Below are 22,655 nucleotides of genomic sequence, written 5' to 3'. Positions count from 1 at the left end.
GGGGAGCTTTGGGCCAGTTTCTCTTAGCAGGTGGGATGTCCGTTTAACTAACAGGGATGTCTGCTGACAGACGCGCGCTTCATCTCAATCCCGCCCTTGGCCATTAGATCTTTGTTTCAGTGAAAAGCAGTATGCGGATGGGCTGAGTCCAGTGGTGTGGAGGAGGGGGTCAGAGCGGGAGCAAGGGGAAAGAGCTGCTAAGAAAAAGAAGTATCAAAGACTCTGCTGGACGCTCCTCCCTGAGAGAGCCCAGATGCCCTTCCAAAACACGCAAGAACTGAGAGACCCCGGAACAGCGTGACTCCCCCACTAAGAAACCGAACTCGGGAACTGGAGAGATGGCTCAGTGGTTAAAAACACTAGCTGCTCTTGAAGAGGACTAAGCTCAGTTTCCGGCACCCACGTGGCGACTTACAACCAGGGGTAATTCCAGTTTCAGGGAACCAAACTCCCTTTTCTGGCATCTGTGATACTAAAGCATGAAAGTGGCCCATAAGCGCCCATGCAGGCATAACACTCATATACATAAAATGAAAAATAAAAGTTAACGAGCTGAGCCGGGCTCACTGTTGAGGGCTCCGTGCATCCGTGGTGTGGAATTCCACGCTCAGTGCCGCTGCTTTGCCTTCATGGGGCTGGGGAGAAACTGTTTTTCCCTAGGAAGATCTTCAAGATGCTGCTCACCCATCGTCAACTCTGTGTGCTCATTTACCAGTTACATGCATGTAAAGATATGAAAGCTATAAAATTCTTGTTTTGTTTTTCTCAGCGAATCTTATGTAAATATAATTTGGAGGCCACTCAAGGAAGTGAGGACCCATTGCTGCTTCATACCATAGTCAAGTTCTTTTCCTTCCTATTTTAAAATGTGAAAAAGAAGTTAAGTGCAAATTCTAGTTTCTTTCCACCTCTCTCCTCCCTTTGGTAGACCCTGAAGGCTTGGGCTCTGCTCTGAGTGTCTTGCTCTTATAGATTTTGTTGAGATGACATTCATCCTGCATAACTTTGTGAGGTTCTGTGCTTTCTTCAGGGCAGATCCCTGGATACAGAATTTTTGGATCTAAAGGCATGAACTTTGAAGAGGGCACATTCCAATTAGTGAAATAGTCTAACTGTCCTCCTGGTACCTGACCACATGCCCTTATGTCACAGATACATGTGATGCCAACTGACTGTAGCCCCTCTCTTATTCCTATGCCACGGCAGCTTCCTGTCAGCTCTCATCTTCCTATCAGCCCTGGCCAGGACAGACACTTGTCCCTAGGCAAAGCTTGGAATGGTAAAGACAAAGGCTTGAGGTTCACTTCATAAAAGTATAGGTCTTGTCTGAACCCAAAAAGTCATTAACTGTATCAAAAGTATGTTCTAGGTGAGATTAAAAAAAAAAATCAGTTCTGCCAAGAGTGAGAGGTAAGCTGCTTTTCCCTCTTCAGGAGAGTGCTGGCAAGTCCTGAAGGCTTATGTAGCTAAAGGTTAAAGCAATTTCCAGGCCTGCTGAGGGTTATTTCAAGCTGACCACTCTCGGCATTGCTGGGAAAGATGTTAGCCCTCAAGTCCAGAGGTAGAGAAGGGGGCAAAGGATTTCAAGCTGCAGGGTTGACAAAGCTTCGTGCTCAGGAAAGGAGTCCTTCTCTGGGCTTCTCACTGGGCATCTTTTTCATGCTCTCCATCCCACTCTCTGCCAGGGACAGGGTGGTTTTATGTCAAATAAAAAGATGTCACATATCACCTAATTAATCACTAAATCTCAAATGCTAATTTGATGTGACTTGCCCAGAGTTCCTGTTGAAGATGTAGATTTGTATGAAAGGAGCTGAGGAGCTCATATTTCCTCTCTTCCTTCCCTTCCCTTCCCTTCCCTTCCCTTCCCTTCCCTTCCCTTCCCTTCCCTTCCCTTCCCTTCCCTTCCCTTCCCTTCCCTTCCCTTCCCTTCCCTTCCCTTCCCTTCCCTCCCCTTCCCTCCCCTCCCCTCCCCTCCCCTCCCCTCCCCTCCCCTCCCCTCCCCTCCCCTCCCCTCCCCTCCCCTCCCCTCCCCTCCCCTCTCTTCTCTTCTTTTCTCCTTTTCTCTTCCTCTCCTCCTCTCCTCTCCCTCTTTCCCTCTCTTCCTCTCCTCCCCTCCCCTCTTCTATCTCCTCTCTCCCCTCTCTTCCCCTTTCCTCCCCTCCTCTCCTCCTTTCCTCTCTTCTCCTCTCCTCTTCTCCTCTCCTCTCCCTCTCCTTTCCCTCTCCTCTCCCTCCCCTCCCCTCCTCTCCTCTTCTTTTCTCTTCTCTTTTCCTTCCTTCCTTCTTTCCTTCCTTTCTTCCTTTTGTTTTGTTTTCTGTTTTGCTTTTGAGGCAGGGTTTCTCTTGGCTGTCCTGGATTCACTTTGTAGACCAGAGTAACCTGGAACTCACAGATCCACCTGCCTTTCCCTCCCAGAGTGCTGGGTTTAAAGGCATGCACCACCACACCCAACTTCATATTTCTTTCTTTTTATTATTATTATTAAAATTTAATCATTTTATATCCCTATTGTAGCCCCCTCCCTTCTGGTCCAACCCTCTCTCCCTCTTCCACCCTATCTCCTTCCCCTAGGCCACTGAAAGGGGGAGTTCGCCTCCCCTGCCATCTGCCCTCTAGCTCATCAAGTCTCATCAGGACTGCCTGGATCCTCTTCCTCTGTGGCCTGGTAAGTCTGTATTGACAGGGGGAAGTGATCAAAGAGCAGGTAACCGAGTTCATGACCGAGGCAGCCCCTGCTCCCCTTACTCAGGAGACCTACATGGAGACTGAGCTGCCTATCAGCTACATCTGAGCATTAGCACCATGCACATGCTTATTTGAAATTTGAAGCTGGGTCCATGCATGGGAGTGCATTCAGTAGAAAGACTCTTAGACCAAGCTACATGATATGGGTTGAGCACAGCATGGCATTTAACTAAATAGTTAATGTCCCCTTTCCTCAGGAATTACTGACATTCAGAGGGATATCGGAGCTCCTCTAGTCCCTGACTCTACCTTACCCACACCCAAGCCTTCTGAAGACGGTGCCAATGACCATGGAGCTTGGTGGCAGAACTGTCTTTCTTGGGAAGTGAACTGAGGAGAGATATCACAGAAGCATTTAAGACTCTGGCATATGTTTCATGGTCCCGTCAGAGCTCATTCACAAACCACACACCTAAATATAAAATGTCATTAAATGCTCAATGTGTGGTGCCCGCCTATCCCTGGAGTCCTGTGAAACTGCACCACACACACATACACGCACGCACACACACACATACACGCACGCACACACACACACACACACACACATACACGCATGCACACACACACGCACACGCTAATCCTGGAGTTCTTTCTTAAAGGTTTTAAAAAATGGAAGACTCTTTATTGTCTATGTCGTTAAGTACATTTCCTCCTAACAGATTTCAAGAGAAGTTTCACGCAAATAGAAAACAGTATGTGTGAGGCATATACAAGTGCCCAGGGCAGTTGTGATGTCAAGCGTCTCTGAGGGTAGCCCTCACCTTTCCCTCCTCCCAAAGGTCCTCCATCACTGAGCAGGAATTACATCTCATACTTACTTTAGACTGACCTTTGTTTTGGCTTCACCGACATCGTTTTTCTAAAGTAGAGTGTTTGTGTATAACATACATGCTGCTGTAAGGCACAGGGAATGCAGAGAACTATAATGAGGGTCACGGGTCCTTACTCACCTGTAAGGGCCATGGTTGCTCTTCTAGCTCTACTCTGACCAGCCGCCTGGCCCTCAGGCTACCTCCCTGAGGCTCAGCTCTCTGATTTTATATTTAAGCGATTTCACTAGCTGAGAGCTTTCCCTTCATTCCTTAAAAAGCACAGGACACAGAGTTTATTACAGAAGAGACTATCCATAATAACGCGGATCAGGAGCTGCAACAGGAACCAGGTGCAGAAAGGCAAATGGCTGGGGCTAACAACTGTCCTGAGCATTACGTGATTACAGGCAAAAGCATTGTGAGGTCTCTTTGCCTTCCTGCGAAATACAAAATGATGGGGATTCTAACGCCTGACACATCCCTTGGAGATGTTTTGAGAACGAGGTGAAAACACAAGGAGAGGGAGAGTCCTTAGCATGCAGAGGCAAAGCTGGGCTCAGAACAATATAGTATCGGGGTTCCTCCCACTCCTGTGGGGCTCCCCCACCCCTCCCCAGCAGAGCGATCTTCCCTGTAGAGGCAACAGCTTGATGAGGCTGACATTTTACCAGAAGAGAGAGATTCTCCTCTCATTTCTTCCTTCGGAGAGCTCCCTTTACTCATTTCAGTTGCTGGATAAGTGACCTTGATTATGAAACAAAAGCCCGTGCTTTCGGGCCATACCTGCCCCCACTCCCCCTTTAACTTCCTGCCGTGTGGACAGTAAAGAGCTGATGCAGGCACTGCAGGGGTGGATATTTTGGCTTCGATCTTACTTAAGCCTCAGGGACATTGCTTACTCAGGAATGCTTGCAGACTCTGCCTAGGGTATGCTGGTCTCTGAGAACACTTACACATAACCCCCTTAGCCCACCCCTCTTTCCCTTAAGTTCCCAAGGCACATTCAGAAATTAGAAGTTGCTCGGCAAGCATCAACTCTTTGTCCAAGTAATTGTGAAAGCATGGTCTCTATTTCTTCTTCTCTTTGGAATGGGAAATGCCGGTTGTTTTTGTTTTGTTTTATTTTTGTTTTTGTTTTTCTGAAAAAAGACAGGTAATCGCCATTTCAGAATTTACAGTCCATATAATCTCTGCCATATTTTTTCAACTTTACTGTCCTGGGATGAATAAGCCATAGTACAAGCGCAAGAATGAACATGGCTCTGTTCTAGGGAAATTTTAATGACAAGAACAGGCGGTGAGCTGGGTTTGTCCTGCTGGCCACAGTTTGCTGACCTCGATGATGGAGAATCATCATAGTTCTGAGCCGCTGGTGGCTGTAGAACGCCTCAAAATAATGCCCCTTCATTTTTCCAATGAGGAGACCAAAGCAGGGAGAAACTGTGAGACTGACTGAAGCTGCAGGGTCAGAAGGGGAAAAGTTTGGGCCAGAACCACAACTGTCAGATGCCTCAAGAGACTGTTCCTTCTAATCCCCCATCTATGGGTTCTGATGTACTGACTGAAATAAATTCAGATCATCTGACAACAACCCTCCTCCAAAGGTTGAAATGCGGGCACCTCACTTCTTCGCTCCCTGGTGGCAAGCCAAGAGCTGATTATGAGAAGGCCCAAGTGTCGGGCTGGGGGGCGGGGGCGTGAAAGCTGGTCCCCTCTGCTAAGAGGATTAGCTGACTCAACCTTTGAGAAGATTTCTTTTTTTCCTTGAGCTTTTCCTGTGATGATGTTGAGTTTAGGGTAGCAACAGAATTGCCTAGGGTTGGCGATAGGAGTGCATTGTTCAGATCTACCTTTCCATAGGATAGGGGTGCTACCTCAGCCATAGACAGCCTCCAGTGGTGGCCCTTTCTAGAGCAGCATAACACTGCCTGGCCCAAGCTGTGCCCTTCCAGGTGGTCCACGTTTAATGACAGATCACGGTGGAAGCAGAAAGCTGGCCCTGAGGTCTTTGAGGACAAGTGGGGTTCTGAGCTCCCCATGAGGTTGGCTAGGGCTTGTCGGGGTTGCAACACAAATTAGCTTCCTCCTCTGCCTCATCCAGTGTCCCTTGTGGCCCCAAGGATCAAGGACACTTACATATAAATGTCACACACAACCCACTTTGTGTTAGAGATCCCTTCCTGCAGAAGCCAGACCCTTAAACATGGCAAGTTGGAGAAAGTGGGTGTATGCTTGGGAAATGGAGATGGCTGTCTTGAGTTGTTTGTTTGTTTGTTTTTAAACATGGTAAAAGCAACAGTAGGGAAGATGATTACGTCCATTCCTACCACCCTGTTCCCATTCCAGCTCTCTCAGAGAAGGATGTGTTATCGACAAAGAAGAGAAGCCATCACATAAGGAAGTCGATGGCAGGCCTGGTGCAGTAACTGTGTCAAAGCCAAGCCACATTAGGAGTCTTGAGGAAAAGCCAACAGGAGGGCAGGGAAAAGATGACCTAGGTGACATCAACCTCCAGAGCCTTCTACTAGGAGGGACCTGGGATACAATGGATGAGTGTGTGTGTGAGGCAGAGGCTTGAGTCCTGTGACTCAGTTTCCTCGTCTATGCAAATAAAGCTATCTGTCAGGATTGTGATAAAAATTAAACCAAAGTCTCTCTGTATGCACATTATTGTTGGTAAAGGCCAAAGAAAAGTTTACACTGCCTCCCTCATCCCTAAGGCACCTGCCACTGGGATCTTCTCAAAAGCAAATAGCACCCCAGTGTTTATTCCAATGTCAACTTGTTGGAGGGAAAGTAGGTCAGCCCGGAAAAGCGAACCCCCCTCTTTTCTCACAGGGACGATGGTAAGTACCAGGAGACAGAAATGCACAAGCTGTCTGGTTTTCACATGGCTGCTTCCCACTTCAGACTTACGCCTGAATCTTAGAGAAGATTACAGGCACTCGTTAAGGGCTTTGGGAACTTTCATTTCTCTTTGAATATGCTAGAACTGACTTCTAAGAGCAGCCTGTATCAATGAAAAGAGAAGAGAAAATACCTGGTTTTGGAGTGATATGTTGGAATCAATGTGGGTACCAGTCAGGGAGAGATGAGGAAGCTAAACTATAACTTCTCCATCAGACAACAGCTAGTGTGTGAGGGTTCTGGGTTCTAGTCTGCCAATGTGGAGACACTTAGCTTTGGAAGGAAACCCTGTTTCCCTGAAGCATTAGTCTGGGTTAGATTGAAGATCAACTAATGCAAAAAAAAAAAATGTCATTATCTCCTCTCTTTCAGTTGAGAATAATCGCTCAAGTCATTCATGTTCACTGAAGACAAGTTAGGAAACACAGAATAGGCAAGATGTTCAGAGAAAAAAAATCAGTGCTCTGGCATTTCTAGGGTGGGCCTGTGCACCTGGATCAAAAATAGTTTGCAGACTTCATTGTTTTCATGGCACCTCTCTTGCCAATGAGCATGTAGCTGCGACATCGCTCTGCGCAGAGCTTTTGAGAAGGTGGCTGAGCCGCAGTTGCTAGGCACTTACTGCGAGCCTAGCTCTCCACTGCCACAGGTAACTGTGGAAAGTGTGCTTCTGTGTGTTTATTTTCACACATGACTCTCAGATAAATTTAAGATAAATTCCTAAACAAAGGTTTCCTGGGTCAAAACATTTAATTCATTCAATTTAGTGTAATGAGCACATGAAAAGGAAAATATTTTTCTAGGTAGGTTGTGAATATCAGATTTTGAATGTGAGGCCTTTTTATTGAAACTTGGTTCAGTTCACCAACATGTATAATGCTTCCTTGCCAGCAAATAGTCAACACATGCTTTCGAAGTGAGTGGTTTTTAGTTGAGTGTGACTCTATATACATTTCTAACTTTTTAAATTAATTTTTTATTTATTATAATTTATTCACTTTGAATCCCAGCTGTAGACCCTTCCCTCCTCCCCTCCCAATCATACCCTTCCTCCGTTTTCTCCTCCTACGCCCCTCCCCCAGTCCACTGGGGGACCTGAGTAAGGAGGTCTTCCACTCCTTCCATCTGACCCTGGCCTATCAGGTGTCATCAGGACTGTCTGCATTGTCTTCCTCTGTGGCCTGGTAAAGCAGCCTCCCTCTTCCTCAGGGGGAAGTGATCAAAGAGCCAGCCACTGAGTTCTTGTCAGAGACAACCCCTGCTCCCCTTACTAGGGAACCCACTTGGACACTGAGCTGCCATGGGCTACATCTGTGCAGAGGTTCTAGGTTGTCTCCATGAATGGACCTTGGTTGGAGTATCAGTCTCAGAAAAGACCCGAGTCCAGATTTTTTGGTTCTGTTGCTCTTCTTGTAGAGCTCCTGTCCTCTTCAGGTCTTTTTATTTTCCCCTTCTTTCATAAGATTCCCTGCATTCTGCCCAAAGTTTGGTTATAAGTCTCAGCATCTGCTTTAATACCCTCTTTGGTAGAGTCTTTCAGAGGCCCTCTGTGGTAGGCTCCTGTCCTGTTCCTTGTTTAAATCAAAATAACCCTGAAATTTCAGCTTACACCTATCACAATGGCTAAGATCAAAAACTCAAGTGACAACACATACTGGAGAGACTGTGGAGAAAGGGGAACACTACTCCATCCTGAGTAAGGTATCCCAGAAGCAGAAAGACACACATGGTATATACTCACTTATAAGTGGATATTAGACATATAATATAGGATAATCATACTAAAATATGTACACCTAAAGAAGCTGAGCAAGGAGGAGGATCCTGGGTAAGATGCTTAATCCTCATTCAGAAAGGCAAATGGGATAGACATTGCTAACTTTTCCCATGAAATAATTCAGCACTGTGATAGTTTATCTCAAGTCAATGTGACTGAGTTCAGAGAAGCTAAGAGCATCAGCAACACACTTCTAGGCGTTGTCTGCTGCCACATTTGCAGACAGGATGGATACATGAGAGAACAGGGCCAGCCAGGGGAGGAGGGAACACTCTCCCTGAATTTGAGCTGCACCCCAGGTAGAATAAGAGTGGAAGAGCATATCAGCCAGCACATGCAAGCTCCTCTCTCCCTGAGCAAGAGTGTCTGTCGCTGCTGCCATCAATGTGCAGACTTCAGCTTCTCCAGCCTTTCTACACAGATTCACACCAACAACTCCCCGGCATGCTTTCAGGCCTTCTGCTCCCAATGGGTGCTATGCCATTGCCTCACAACCCCTTATTCTGAGGCTTCTGGTTCCTTGGACTGAGAAGCTACTGAGTTCTCTGCAGATAGAACTATCCAGCCTCTAATCATGTAAGCCAATCCAATAAACCCATATATATATATATATATATATATATATATATATATATGCATATATATGTATATGTTATGTAAATATTCATTCTTTTGTTTCATTCCTCTAGAAGATACTAATAGATAGCACTTTTTAAAATCACTGGATAAATTTATTTTGCTGACTGAACTACAAGTGGTCTCAAGGAAAAAAAAAAGCAATTGGTCTGGTATCTCACTACTGTTAAAAAGAAGAGTTTAATGTTCTTCCTCGAGAGCCAGCGACCTCTGACGCTCAGATGGCCAGGTTAGCCTGCCGACTCATGAGCACAGTAACTGCCACAGATGGCTGGCCCCAAAGCATCACTGCGTCACTGGATCCCCACCTGCATCCCTACCTCCTCTCCCAAGCTGGGTGGTGTGGAAGTCCAGTTTCAGCCGAGCACTTGGCTGGGCAGACCTAGGGCCTGGCTTGGACGCTGCTAGCGGGCACTCCATGCTGTGCACGCCCCTGACACTGCTATGGTCCTCCAGGTGAGTGAGAACACGGCAGGACACCCACTCCATTGTGTGACAGTCTGCTATTACTGTATGAAGCACCTGCTCCCTCTACAGTCCGCAGCACAGAAGGTAAATCAGGAACTACCTGGCAACATTTCTTCCTTAGTTTCTGCAAAAGCCAGAAGAGGACGAGCTGCCATAAAACACTGCAAGGTGTCTCCTAGTTTTCCTTCCTAAATTCTTTGGTATTTTTAAGTTCTCTCTTGGCAATAACAAAAGTCTTTACGACGGCAAATGTTTGACATTTTTTTGGCTTCACATTATACCCTAGCTGTGGCTTAGGGAAAAAAGACAGCCAGCAAGATGGCTCCAAGGATGAAGACACTGACTTGCCACGTGCACCCTGAGACTTCAGTTTGATCCTCAGAACCCACATAAAGGTGCGAACAAAAAACTGTCTCCACAGAATTGTCCTCAGATCTCCATATGTGCTCCGAGGCATGTGCTCCTACCCCACATGCATGCACACAATAGCCATAGGTCATCTACCTAGATATTTCCCACCAGAACCACAGGCTTGATGGTTCTGTCAAGAGAGACAACAGAACCATTTTCCAATCATGACAAAAGCTGCCTTTCCCCTGTCTTCGAGCCATCCAGACAGGGACCTTGCTTCTTCCATCACTGGATGGCGATTCACTTCCCGTGATGAAGTTCACAACCGTTTGCAGGGAACATCAACACAGCATACACATTCCAACTACGGAAGTGTTTTTTGTTTTTGTTTTTGTTTTTGTTTTTAAAGAGTAATTGCACTTGGGCAGATGGCCATTGCTTATGTTTGGCAGTACCTCATTTTCTACCTTTTCTGTTCCTCTTTTTTATTCCTAATCCCATCTAGAATTACTTGATCTCCAGTTCAAAGACTAGATTTACTTCCCTTCCCCTATAGAAAGAAATGAGGACAATATGGGCTCCTTGGGTGCTTTCATTTAGGATAATAATTTGACCTCCATGTATAAAGAAACACCTACTGGTGTTCCATGCAAAAAAGGACCTACTGGATGTTTCCTGGTATTGTTATAAGGTTTTTACTCTTCCAAATTGCTCCAAATCTAGTGCATTCTATAATGCTTGAACCTGCTTGACCTCCCTGATAGCTGATTGTTGATAAATAAGGGGGAAAAATGCAATACAGGTTCTGAAGAAATCCAACATCTCGTGTTCATGAGGAGATGTTAGAAAAACATCTGGTTCTACACCAGACTCAGGTTTGAAATCCTTGAAGTGATTCTAACATGTGCTTTGGCACATGACTCACCAATATCACCTGCCTCTGACGCAATAAGAGAGAGCAACCTCCTGAAGCTCTGATGCAGAATCAGACAAGAGACGCTTCAATCCACAGAAGTCCCACTTTCTTAGCAATGAGGTTTATGTTCTCACATATCCAAATTTAGATTGTCTCCTGGATTCCAGCGACATTCTGCTATGCGTCAGTGGCCACAGTGGCTGACGCCTTCTGTTATTAGAGCCAATGAGCTGCAGTCGTCAGAGCAAACAGAGAGCGACTGCCTGAGCAATTTCAGGTGCTCAGCCCTACAAGACTGTAAGGAGAGGTTCCTTTCATCGTTTCTATGTGACAGCAGGGCAGTGGCCAGAGTCCTGGAAGTAGTCAGTGTCTCATGTATAGAGGCTAGCCCTGCGAGTTCCCTGCATGCTATTTCAGAGCCACGTGCTCAGTGCCTCTAGCTATGACTCAGAGTTCCCTTCCTTAGGAAGACTATATGCTCATCAGTAGACTCAGGCGTCACTAGTTTCCAGGTGTGGGATAGAGAGATTTCTCAGTGCACGAGTGCTTACTGGTTAAGCATGAGAACCTGGGTTCAGATCCCAGTGCCTGAATGAACACATACATGGCTGTAACCCCATAGCTATAGGAATAAAAGTCAGGAGGATTGTTGGGGGCTTGCTGGTTGCCAGCCAGCTCCAGATTTACTGAGAGACTCTGGCTCAAAGGAGTAAGGCAGAGATAATAGTGCAAGCCACCTGGTGTCTTCCTCGGTGTCCTTACAAACATGTACCCACGCACATGTGTATTCATACACCACACACACACACACACACACACACTGGGATGGATAATCTTGCGTGTCAAAGTGACACACCTGGAAAAAGGAAAGACATTTGAGAAAATCCCAATGTCAGATTGGCTCGTAGGCACATCTGTGTAGCATTTTCTTGATTGTTGAGTGATGTGGAAGGGTTCAACTCACTCTGGGTAGTGTCACCAGGGCAGATGATCCTGGGGGGAAAGACTGCAAGGCCAGAGAAAGTCTGGAGTGTCTCACATAAATGACAGGGAAGCTGTATTTATGATACCTGAACAATACATCTGCCCAAACAATACCTGAGCAAGGCCAGTCTCAACAGACATGCTAACATGGAAGCAGGAAATTTCACTGGACCCCCTAATCGGTTATCCAGTGTTCTGATCTAAAACCATATACATACAAGGAACACTAAGCGGACTTAGCAGATTGTATTTATATATATATTTCCATGTTTACACTTATATATAACAATTAAAGAAAAAGAGGCCAAGAACTTGGAGAGCGGGGTGGGTTGATGTGGAAGGTGCTAGAGAGAAGAGTGGGAAGAGGAAAAGTATGTATTTACATTTTAATTACCTTTTCATTAAAAAAATGAAAGGCAGCTGAAGATGAACTTGGAAAGTGGCCAGGAAATAGCTTTTCTCCACGTTTCTGCCTGTTCCCGCCTGAGTTCCTGCCTGGCTTTTCTCCATGGTAGCTGTGATCAGAACATGTAACCCAAACTACTGCTTTCCTCCCCAGGGTGTTGTTGGTCAGGGTTTCATCACACTCACATAAACTCACACCATAAACTAACACACACACACACACACACACACACACACACACATACACACAGCTAACACACACGCACAACCGCACACACCATGAGCTAACACACACTCACAACCACACAAGGATGAAAAGTGGGAAAAGCAGTTTGGGGCAGCAAGCACTTCACCAGTGTTGTGTGGCCAGCTCTGCAATGCTCTGCAGATGCCAGGGCACTCTAACTCAAGTACACCAGCTCTGGTGAACTCATCCAATCTTGCGATTAAAGAATTTGGAAATGGCCTCTCACAACTTCATAGTATAACATAACTTCTCTTTGACAATGTAGCTTTTGAAAGAGGTTTAGGGGATCTCTGTGAGTTTGAGGCTTGCCTGATTTACATAGCAAGTTCCAGGACGACCAAGGCTACAGAGAGTGACCTTGTCTCAAACAAACAAACAAACAAACAAACATTTAAGTTTGCTATAATCTTAGTTATCAAAGTGTCCAAATGTCTTATTCAAGGCTTAAAGAGGTTCACTAGAGTAAAGAAACAGAATTGGTCTCTACTTTCCAATGCTTTGATGATGATGATGATGATGATGATGATGGTAATGAATTTAACTGTACATATTTATGTAAATTACTATAGTTGTTATGAGGAACAGTATGAAAGTACCACCAAAACCTAAAAATGGTTCTGGTCCAGCTATTTCACCTCTGGGTGTATATCCAAAGGAAATGCAGTCAGCACATTAAAAGAAACCTACATGCTCATGTTTGTTCCAATACTTATTTTTTAAAAAGTGACATAAGGCTAGCGAGATGGCTCAGTGGTTTAGAGCACTGGCTGCTTTTGCAGAGGACCCGGATTTGATCCCTGGCACACACATGGCTGCTCACAACCATCTGTAACTCTAGCTCCAGGTGATCTAGGCTCCCTGGGCACCAGCCACACACACAGTACACAGACAGACAGGCAGGCCAAGCATCCATATACTCAATTAAACATTTTAAAAGTCAACTTATATGAATTCATGTATGTAGTACTTTTAAAAGTCAAAATTAACAATCTGAAAAAAAAGGAAAAGTTTCCTAACTGACCTGTAAGCTCCACCCCTCAAATCAACTACATTCAACACCTTTACTTTTCTTCTTTGATTTCTTTTTTCTATACCACGTGTTTATACAACTATTTTTAGTTTCCTATTTTACACTGTCTATGAGCCTTCTACTCTGCATGGGGAATCTGGATTTTGTTTTTCTTTCCTGTCTCTGTTTCTCTTTGTCCTGCCCTCTCCTCTGCTTCCTCCACCTTGCCAGTACAGCAATACCACAACTTTTTAAAATGATCAAATCTTTAAATAATTATGACCAAATAAATGTCATAACACAATATGCATAGATTACATTTCCTTTTTTAAGCCCCCCCCCCAGGAGTTAATTGTCTTGGTGGTTTTATATTGCTTTATTTCCTGGTTGTTTCTCTCTGATCCATCCCTAAACTTTCCAAAGGAATTCTAATCCATTTCCCAAACTTCCGTAAGAGCCATACTCAGTGGTTTTCATTAGTTCCATGTCTCTTTGGGATATGCACATTCAGCCTTGAGGCAGTCTGGCCGAGCCCAGTTTGAATGGACTGTTCTCCTGTTGCTAAATTGCCATCCAGAGACCTTCCTTTGCTATCATTCTCTGAAACCCTGCCATCTTTTGAGTTGAAACCACATCACCTGAATCCCTATCTTACTCCTTCTTGACAGGGTTTCTCTATGTAGCCTTGGCTATCCTGAACTTGCTCTGTAGACCAGGCTGGCCTTGAACTCACAGAGATAGGCCTGACTCTGCTTCCCTAAGTACTGGGATTACAGGTGTGAGTCACTGTGCCCATCTCAACTGCTATGTTTTCATATAGCATAATTTCTAGGAGTTTCCTAAGAAAAGTTAGGAGACATAAATTTTTTGAGACATACTTTTTGAAGTTGTATGTTGGAAAGTGGCTCTGATACTCTCTCATGCTTGATGGTGGTAGTTTGGATAGATTCTTTTAAAATACATATTTGAGTAGTGGTTGTGAAGATAAGAAAAGTTCTAGGTTCAAGTTTTATTATCTTCTAGGCTCTGGTATTATTGTAAAGATAAGAAAGCATTATTTTTCTTGATATTTTATACATGATCTGTCTTATTCTCCTTTTCTGTTCTTCCCAAACTTTCTTTAATTAGATTTTAAATCACCTAGATTGGTTTTTTTTCTTATTGTTTATTTTATTCTGGAAACTTTTTAATTCTACTGAATTTCCCTTCCTACTTTTGAATTATAATTTTAATAGCTTTTTATTATTTTATGGATATTCCTTTTAGTTTGTTTCTGTAAGATTCCCTAAAACTTTTTTATATAGTTTTTTATTTTTTATATTAATTACAGTTTATTTACTTTGTGTCCCAGCTGTAGCCCCCTCATTCATTCCCTCTCAATCCCACCCTTCCTCCCTCATTTCCTCCTTGCCCTTCTCTAAGTCCACTTATAGGGGAGGTCCTCCTCCCCTTCCATCTGACCCTATCTTATCAGGTCTTACCAGGACTGGCTGCAATGTCCTCCTCTGTGGCCTAGCTAAGTTGCTCCTCCCACTGGAGGCTGGGGAGGTCAAGGAGCTAGCCATAGAGTTCATGCCAAAGACAGTCCCTATTCCCCTTACTAGGGAAGCCACTTGGAGACTGAGCTGTCATGGGATACGTTCAAGCAGGGGTTCTAGGTTATATCCATGCATGATTGGATTATTCTCCAATCCCTGGTTGGAGAATCAGTCTCAGACAAGCCCCTGTGCCCAGATATATTTAGTCCTTGTGGAGCTCCTGTTCTCTACAGGTCTTACTAACTCTCTCTTCTTTCATATGACTCCCTGCCCAAAGTTTGGTTATGAGTCTCAGCATCTGCTTTGATACACTGCTATGTAGAGTCTTTCAGTGGCCCTCTATGGTAGGCTCCTATCCTGCTTCCCATTTTCTCCTACTTCCAATGTCCATCCTATTTGTCTAAGTAAGGATTGATCTTCTTACCCTGGGTCCTCCTTCTTGTTTAGCTTCTTTAGGTGTACAGATTTTAGTATGTTTATCCTATCTTATAGGTCTAGTAACCACTTATAAGTGAGTATATGTCATGTGTGTCTTTCTGCTTCTGGGATACCTCACTCAGAATGATCTTTTCTAGTTCCCACCATTTGCCTGCAAATTTCATGATTTCCTTGTTTTTATTTGCTGAGTAGTATTCCATTGTGTAGGTGTACCACAATTTCTATATCCATTCCTCCACTGAGGGACATCTGGGTTGTTTCCAGGTTCTGGCTATTACAAATAAAGCTGCCACAACATGGTTGAGCAAATGTCCTTATTGTGTACTTGAGCATCTTTTGGATATATGCCTAGGAGTGCTATAGCTGGATCTTGAGGAAGCACTATTCCTAATTGTCTGAGCTAGCACCAGATTGATTTCCAAAGTGGTTGTACAAGTTTGCATTTCCACCAGCAGTGGAGGAGGGTTTCCCTTTCTCCACAACCTCTCCAGCATGTGTTGTCGCTTGAGTTTTTCATCTTGGCCATTCTGATGGGTGTAAGGTGAAATCTCAGGGTCGTTTTGACTTGCATTTCCCTGATGGCTAAGGACGTTGAGCATTTCTTTAAGTGTTTTTTCTGCCATTCTACAATACTCTACAGAGAGTTCTCTGTTTAGCTCTGTACCCCATTTTTTTAATTGGATTACTTGATTTGTTGCTTTTTAACTTCTTGAGTTCTTTATATATACTGGATATTAGCCCTCTGTCAGATGTAGGGTTGGTGAAGATCCTTTCCCAGTCTGAAGGCTGTCATTTTGTTTTGACAACAGTGTCTTTTGCTTTACAGAAGCTTTTCAGTTTCATGAGGTCCCATTTGTTGATTGTTGCTCTTAGAGACTGTGCTGTTGGTGTTCTGTTCAGGAAGTAGTCTCCTGTGCCAATGAGTTCTAGGGTCTTCCCCACTTTTTCTTCTAACCAATTTAATGTGTCTGGTTTTATGTTGAGGTCTTTGATCCACTTGGACTTTAGTTTTGTGCAGGGTTTAAATGTGGATCTATTTTCATTTTTTTTCTGCATATAGACATCCAGTTGTACCAGCACCATTTGTTGAAGATGCTGTCTTTTTTCCATTGAATGGTTTTGGCTTCTTTGTAAAAAATCAAGTATACATAGGTGTGTGGGTTTATTTCTGGGTCTTTATTCGGTTCCATTGATCCACCATTCTGTTCCCTAACAACTTTTAAGAATTTAGTAATGGGGCAATTTTCCTATCTTCCTTGCATTGTTTGCTTCCTGAGGCTTTTGGGCATCTCTGTCTTGACTTTGCTCCTGTTTGTTAGCATTCCTCATATGTAATGGCTCCATTCGGCTATGTGCTCACATTTAGGTGTTAAACATCACAAGCCTTGTTAAACTCTTTCTGTAAATCTGGTATTATCAACCGGCAAGTCTGCTCTTAGCCATTCTGTTGTGGGGAATATCACCACAGGAACCGTAATTTGTTAAATGTTCTCAGAGCAATGTACTCTCAATGGATCCACACTGCTCTTCCAGGAGCTGGAAGGAGCTGGTAACTGAAGTGGCCTACGGGGTTTTTTAATCAATCAACATTGAGCCTCTCCTTTCTTTCTGTCCTCATCACCTCAGTGATGTGGGTAAGTGATGCATGTCTTTGGTGTCCCTAAGCCCAGAGCCCTGTCACTTAATGCTCCCCCCCCCAATAGAATCTAGCGTCTGACTGTGGGAAGGGGTTTCATGGTGATGTTAGTTAGGGAGAGAGGGAGCTGGAGTCCGTTGTTCCTTACTCACACCGTCAACCAATCCTCTCCACCTGCATCCTGCTCTCAGAACAACCGAGGCTAAAATCCTGAGCCTTTCTAGGGTTCTGTGGGACCAGCTGGCTTGCTTCTCCACACTAAATATGTACCCCCTCCCTCCCACAGACAAACTTAGGGACTTAGCTTTTAGAGGTCCTGGTTTTCCCAGTCAGTCACCATGCATCTATGCTTTCTAACTTCTGGAATTCCCCTGGACCTTTCTCACACTTTTTCTCCTGCAGGCCTATGTCAGCTTTACCTCTTGACATTAGCAAGGATCTGGGCAGAGATCCACATTTGTTTCTATAAAATTATACAACCTAGAAGGGACCTACACAATCTAGGTCACTTGTTTTTGGTGAGAAGTCTATCTTTTTCAAGACACAATTTTAGGTAGACAATCTAATTTGTAAAACAGATAAGAGTGGAACTATTTTGGTTGTACCTGGTTTGCATCGGATTGTTCCTAAAATGATTTAAAATGCTTGCTAGGGGCCTCTTCTTCACCAGGCACAGTGTGGGTCTCAGGAAAAACACAGAGGAGAAATGCATCCTCTGAGCCACGCTGCTCAATGCACCCCGCTTTCCCAAAACCTGCCTGAGCAGCCTGCTTTGAAGATTTCTCATCAAACTGATATATAGAAAGGAAAAGTGCCTTGGCTGAAAGAAGCCGTCCTAGTCCTCTGAACCGTCCCCATGAGTGAGTATTGCTGATATGCAGGAAATCAGATTGCAGGGTGATGGCCAGGAGGGAAAGGTCAAAGAGCCATGTTGAAATGATGGCTCTGCGCACGGAGGTATGGCAATCGCTAGCAAAAGGCTGTGCATCACACAGAACGCTCCTGACAAGTAGTGATGACTGTTTCCTCCACAGAAAAAAGCCATCGTTGATCCATATAGTCTAGCCATCTCTTTTGAAAAGATTGCTTTTGTTTTTATAATTAAAATTTCTGAAACAGTCACTCAAAATTTAAAAGAAAAAAAAAAACCTCAGTCATTTTCATCTAGGGTCTTTAAGAACTCTGTGTGAAAAATCTATTGTCTAATGCTGAAAGTTATCACAGCTGGGCTTCTGGATTAAAAAAAAAATAGAAGAAGCCAAAAAAAAATTGGGTTTTATCCTTGAAGCACAGCAATCCCATTTATCGAGACTGACAATGCTAAAGACACTTTGGGCTTTGTTTTTCAGACCGAATCTCTTCCAATAACTGCCTGACCTTCAGAGTGACAGTCCTTTCAGCTTCACTGAATGCAATCGGCTTTGGTGGGACCAGTTGGACAGGGAGATTCCTTTCCCAGGGACTCTAAATCTATTAAACACTGCCAACAAGGTAGTCAAAAAGGACTACCACCTTCATTTACTTCATCCTTGAAGCCTGGAAGTCACTGGTAATAATAATAATAAGGCTTCTACCTCGAGTTTTCTAGCTGTTGTGTCGGACCCTTTAATCCCTGTTGGCCTAAGCCTCCTCCTCCCACTCTTCCTCTGTAAAATGCAGAATTTGATCATGATCTCTGTGAGGCTCCTCCAAAACTTTTCACGTCTTGGATAGTCTAATAGAAACAGCAAAGATCATTACAGTTTGGGCTCCGAAGAAGCTGACTTACCTAGGGAGGTGTAACACAGGACATTTTCCAAACACCCAACCAGGGCTTCAATATCACTGTCCTGTAGAGAGAGGAGAATGGTTGAGGACAGAAACATGTTTGTGCTGCATTTAGGCATGACGTATACATAGAATTGTTTGCAGCATTATTTTACAATGTGGCTGTATTCTTTTCCAATTTTTTTTTCTTCACGATTTATTCATTATATATCTCGATGGAAGCCCCCTCCCTCAACTTGCCCAGTCCCACTCTCCCTTTCTCTTCCCCTCATCCCTTCCCCTAGTCCACTGAAAGGGGGAGTTCTCCACTATTGCCATCTGCCCATAGCTTGTTAAGTCTTATCAGGACTGCCTGGATCCTCTTCCTCTGTGGCCTGGCAAGGCTACATCATCAGGGGTGAGTGATTAGAGAGCAATCAACTGAGTTCATGATAGAGGCAGCCCCTGCTCCCCTCACTCAGAGACTCACATGGAGACTGAGCTTCAGGAAATGCAAATCAAAACAACTCTGAGATTCTATCTTACACCTATCAGAATGGCAAAGATCAAAAACTCAAGTGACAACACATGCTGGAGAGGATGTGGAGAAAGGAAAACCCTCTTCCATCACTGGGAGTGCAAACTTCCATCACTGGGAGTACAACCACTTTGGAAATCAATCTGGCACTTTCTCAGAAAATTGGGAATAGCACCACATCAAGATCCAGCTATACCACTCCTGGGCATATACCCCAAAGATGCCCTGTCATTCAATGAGGATATTTGCCCAACTATGTTCATAGCAGCTTTATTTGTAATAGCCAGAATCTGGAAACAACCTAGATGTCCCTCAACGGAGAAATGGATACAGAAATTGTGGTACATCTACACAATGGAATACTATTCAGCTATTAAAAACAAGGAAATCATGAAATTTGCAGGCAAGAGGATGGAGCTATAAAAGACCATCCCGAGTGAGGTAACCCAGAAGCAGAAAGACAAGCATGGTATACACTCACTAATAAGTGGATATTAGCCGTATAATATAGGACAGCCCTCGACAGACCTAAAGAAGCTAAACACTAAGGAGGATTCTAGGGAGGATGCTTAAATCTCATTCAGAATGGAAAACAGGATAGACACCAGAGCAGTGGAAGAAAGGAAACAAGATGGGAGTCTACTATAGAGGGTCCTCTGAAAGGACTCACCCAACAGGGATCAAAGCAAATGCTGAGACTCAGGGTCAAACATTAGGCAGAGCACAGGGAGTTTTATGGAGAAAGGGAGGGGTGCAGATAGAGGGAAATGGAGGGAACAGGAACCCCACAGGGAGACCAACAAACATAAAAGATCTGATTCCTGGGGGTCCTGCAGAGACTGGTGCACCAATGGAGGGCCATGCATGGAGAGGACCTAGACCCCCTGCTTGGATGTGGCTATAATTTTTAAAGAAAGCCATCAGTATTTCTATATACACCTACATCTCTGCATCTGTATAAATGTATGTATACTAGTCTGTAGATTTCCTGATCTTTCTCTCTGATGGGAAGGGCAGATGCAGACTCCGTTAACGGTAGGTCTTAGTGTGTTTGGTTTTGGGGTTAAGAGGCAAGTGCTCTACACTAAGACCATCCCTAGTCCTTACAAGTGGTTTCAACAAAAAGGCAAGTGCATGAGAACTCTGAGTTCATCTTGTTTTGTGCTTTCCGAATTTTCCATAATAATCAAATATTATTTTAATTTTCAAATATACTAAATGCTATAAAATAAAAACCAAGATTTTATTAATCAATAATGTAGTAGAAATAAAGACAAGGTATTTTTCTACATCTTTGGAAATCTGTGACCTTCAAGCTGTCATAAATCAAATAATTATCCTCCTCATTGACCTCAGTCCTCAAGGAAGGCCAGCTATCTCCCATGACAGTTGGGGGATTTCAGACCCATGCCAGATAACAAATATTGTCTTTGATGCAAAAATAAATAACTGTTCTCCACCTAGCAGGCTGCAAATAATCCAAAATACCATCCTAACGATCTGGGGAAATGGACTCTCTTAATTATTCTCAGGTTCGTGGCTACATTGAAGGGGATTAATCATTTATGGATCGCCTGCTCCATTTCAAGTCAAGCAAACATTTCACACTGTAGAATTGTCTGTGGGTTTTAGGAAAAGCCATGAGTGTAGTGGGCCACTCTATCACATTCCATAGGCACATTGGATTTTATTTTATAATGTTCTCTGGAGTGTGGGCAGCTACGTTTCAAGTGTGTTGTAAAATGCAGCAGCATCTCTTGCTCAGAATAGGCAACAGAAATAGAAAAGGTAAAGATAAGGGTGAGCTTGCGTGCTTAATGCTGGTCAGTGAAGTTGGATACCAAACAAAGATCCTCAGTGACTGGCCCAGGAATAGGAACGTAGGTACCAGACATTGAAATCAGAGAAAACCCTTTCTTCTGTGCTCTTAAAGGACAACGTCAAGTCATAGACTCTCTAGAGAGGCATCCTCCATTAGAGGAGGCACCATCTGCATAGGCTGCTGGTAACACCAACCAAGGGAGTACAGGTTCGAGGCCTGGCTCCTCTACCAGGTACCCTGGCCCCAGCCAGGGGCTTGACTTCCCAGTCCTTAGCTTATTTGTTTTAAATGTGTACGAGTGTTTTGCCTTCAGTCTGTGTACTGTGTGTATGCCTGGTGCCTGCAGAGGCCAGAAGAGGGCATTGGATCCCTAGACTGGAGTTTTGTGGTGCTGGGTTTGGGTCCTCTAGAAGAGCAGCTAGTGCTCTTAACCACTGAACCATCTCTCCACACCCACAGTTCTTAGTTTTTGCATCGTGTGAAATTAGGGATTTTCATGGTTCACCTGCAATACTTCAAAAAAAGAAAATGAAAAGTCATGGATTTGGAGACCAGGAAATTCAAAATCATGGCCTTGGTGGATTTGGAACCTAGAGTGGTCCCATTTCCTGGTTCTCAGACTCCTTCTGGGTTCACATGAAGGGAGAGCACTTTCATTTGGTCTACTTTATAAGGCCATAACCAATTAACGAGGGCTTATGTCATGAGATAACCCTCATGATATATTCAACCCCCAAGGTTAATACCTAAAACCATCTCTTTGGTGATTATATCTGAGGAAGAACCGAACACACAGACCACAGCCTGAATCGGTTGATAGCCAGGGAGCCTCCCCACTCTACCCCTGTTCTTCTGACTAAAGGTGGGAAGTGTGGGTAATAGGTTATTTTATAAACATGGTGACGCGAGTCCATCCCCGTGTTCCTACACCATTCCTCCCATCACCAGGTGGGAGGGAGCTCTCTCCCTGTTTCTAGATATGAATTGGTCTAGTCACTTGCTTCTCCCCACAGCAAATGATAGAAACGGTGATGGATGACTTAGGACTAGACCATACGAAACCATACTACCTTCAGTTTTTACTTCATAGAAGCCAACAACCATGCTCTCCTGTTGGAGAGATTGCACGGCGAAGGGATCCAGAGCATAAGAAGTCATCAGAGGAAACCATGGCCTCAGCAGCTATAACCAACAGCAGAGAGTATAAGTCACACTATTTTGGACAAGCTAAGCTCCCACTGAACGCTAGCCGATGGAGCAGAACTATTCATGTGCTCACTGTTCTGTTAGCACAGAAGAGCCGCAAAATCCATCTGGAAAGGTAGCTCCGTTGGTACAGTGGTTGCTATATAATTATAAGGACCTGAGTTTGGAGACCCAGTATCCTCATAGAAAAACCAGGTAAACAGTCACCTGTAATCTCAACACTGGGGAGGCAGAAGCAAGAGGATAGCTGGGGCTGCCATCCATCCATCTAATCTAACTGAACTTCTAACAGGAAGAGACTGTCTCAAAAAAAACGCGGCAGAAAGTGTCAACATCCAGCCTCCACAAGCACATGTACACAGACACACACACACAATCTTGAAAAAGAGTAAGTCATTGTTTTAATCCACCAATTTTTGTTGCTATTTCACACAGGAAGGATCATTAGCATGCTAAGCAACCAATTCC

General features: G+C 44.2%; 1 protein-coding gene across 1 annotated transcript in view; it reads right to left on the bottom strand.

The window, feature by feature from the left end:
* Nek11 (NIMA related kinase 11) overlaps nucleotides 1-22,655 on the bottom strand; it is a 221,161-nt gene that overhangs the window by 39,850 nt on the left and 158,656 nt on the right. Inside the window, exon 14 of the mRNA XM_060385386.1 lies at nucleotides 18,644-18,704. Within this exon, the coding sequence (XP_060241369.1) occupies nucleotides 18,644-18,704 (61 nt within the window). The remainder of the gene's footprint in view (nucleotides 1-18,643; nucleotides 18,705-22,655) is intronic.

This window comes from Meriones unguiculatus, chromosome 6 (genome assembly GCF_030254825.1).
Source record: "Meriones unguiculatus strain TT.TT164.6M chromosome 6, Bangor_MerUng_6.1, whole genome shotgun sequence".
In the NCBI taxonomy this organism is placed as follows: Eukaryota; Metazoa; Chordata; class Mammalia; order Rodentia; family Muridae; genus Meriones; species Meriones unguiculatus.
Note: the sequence above shows the minus strand (reverse complement) of the source record. Positions and strands in the feature narration are given on the sequence as shown.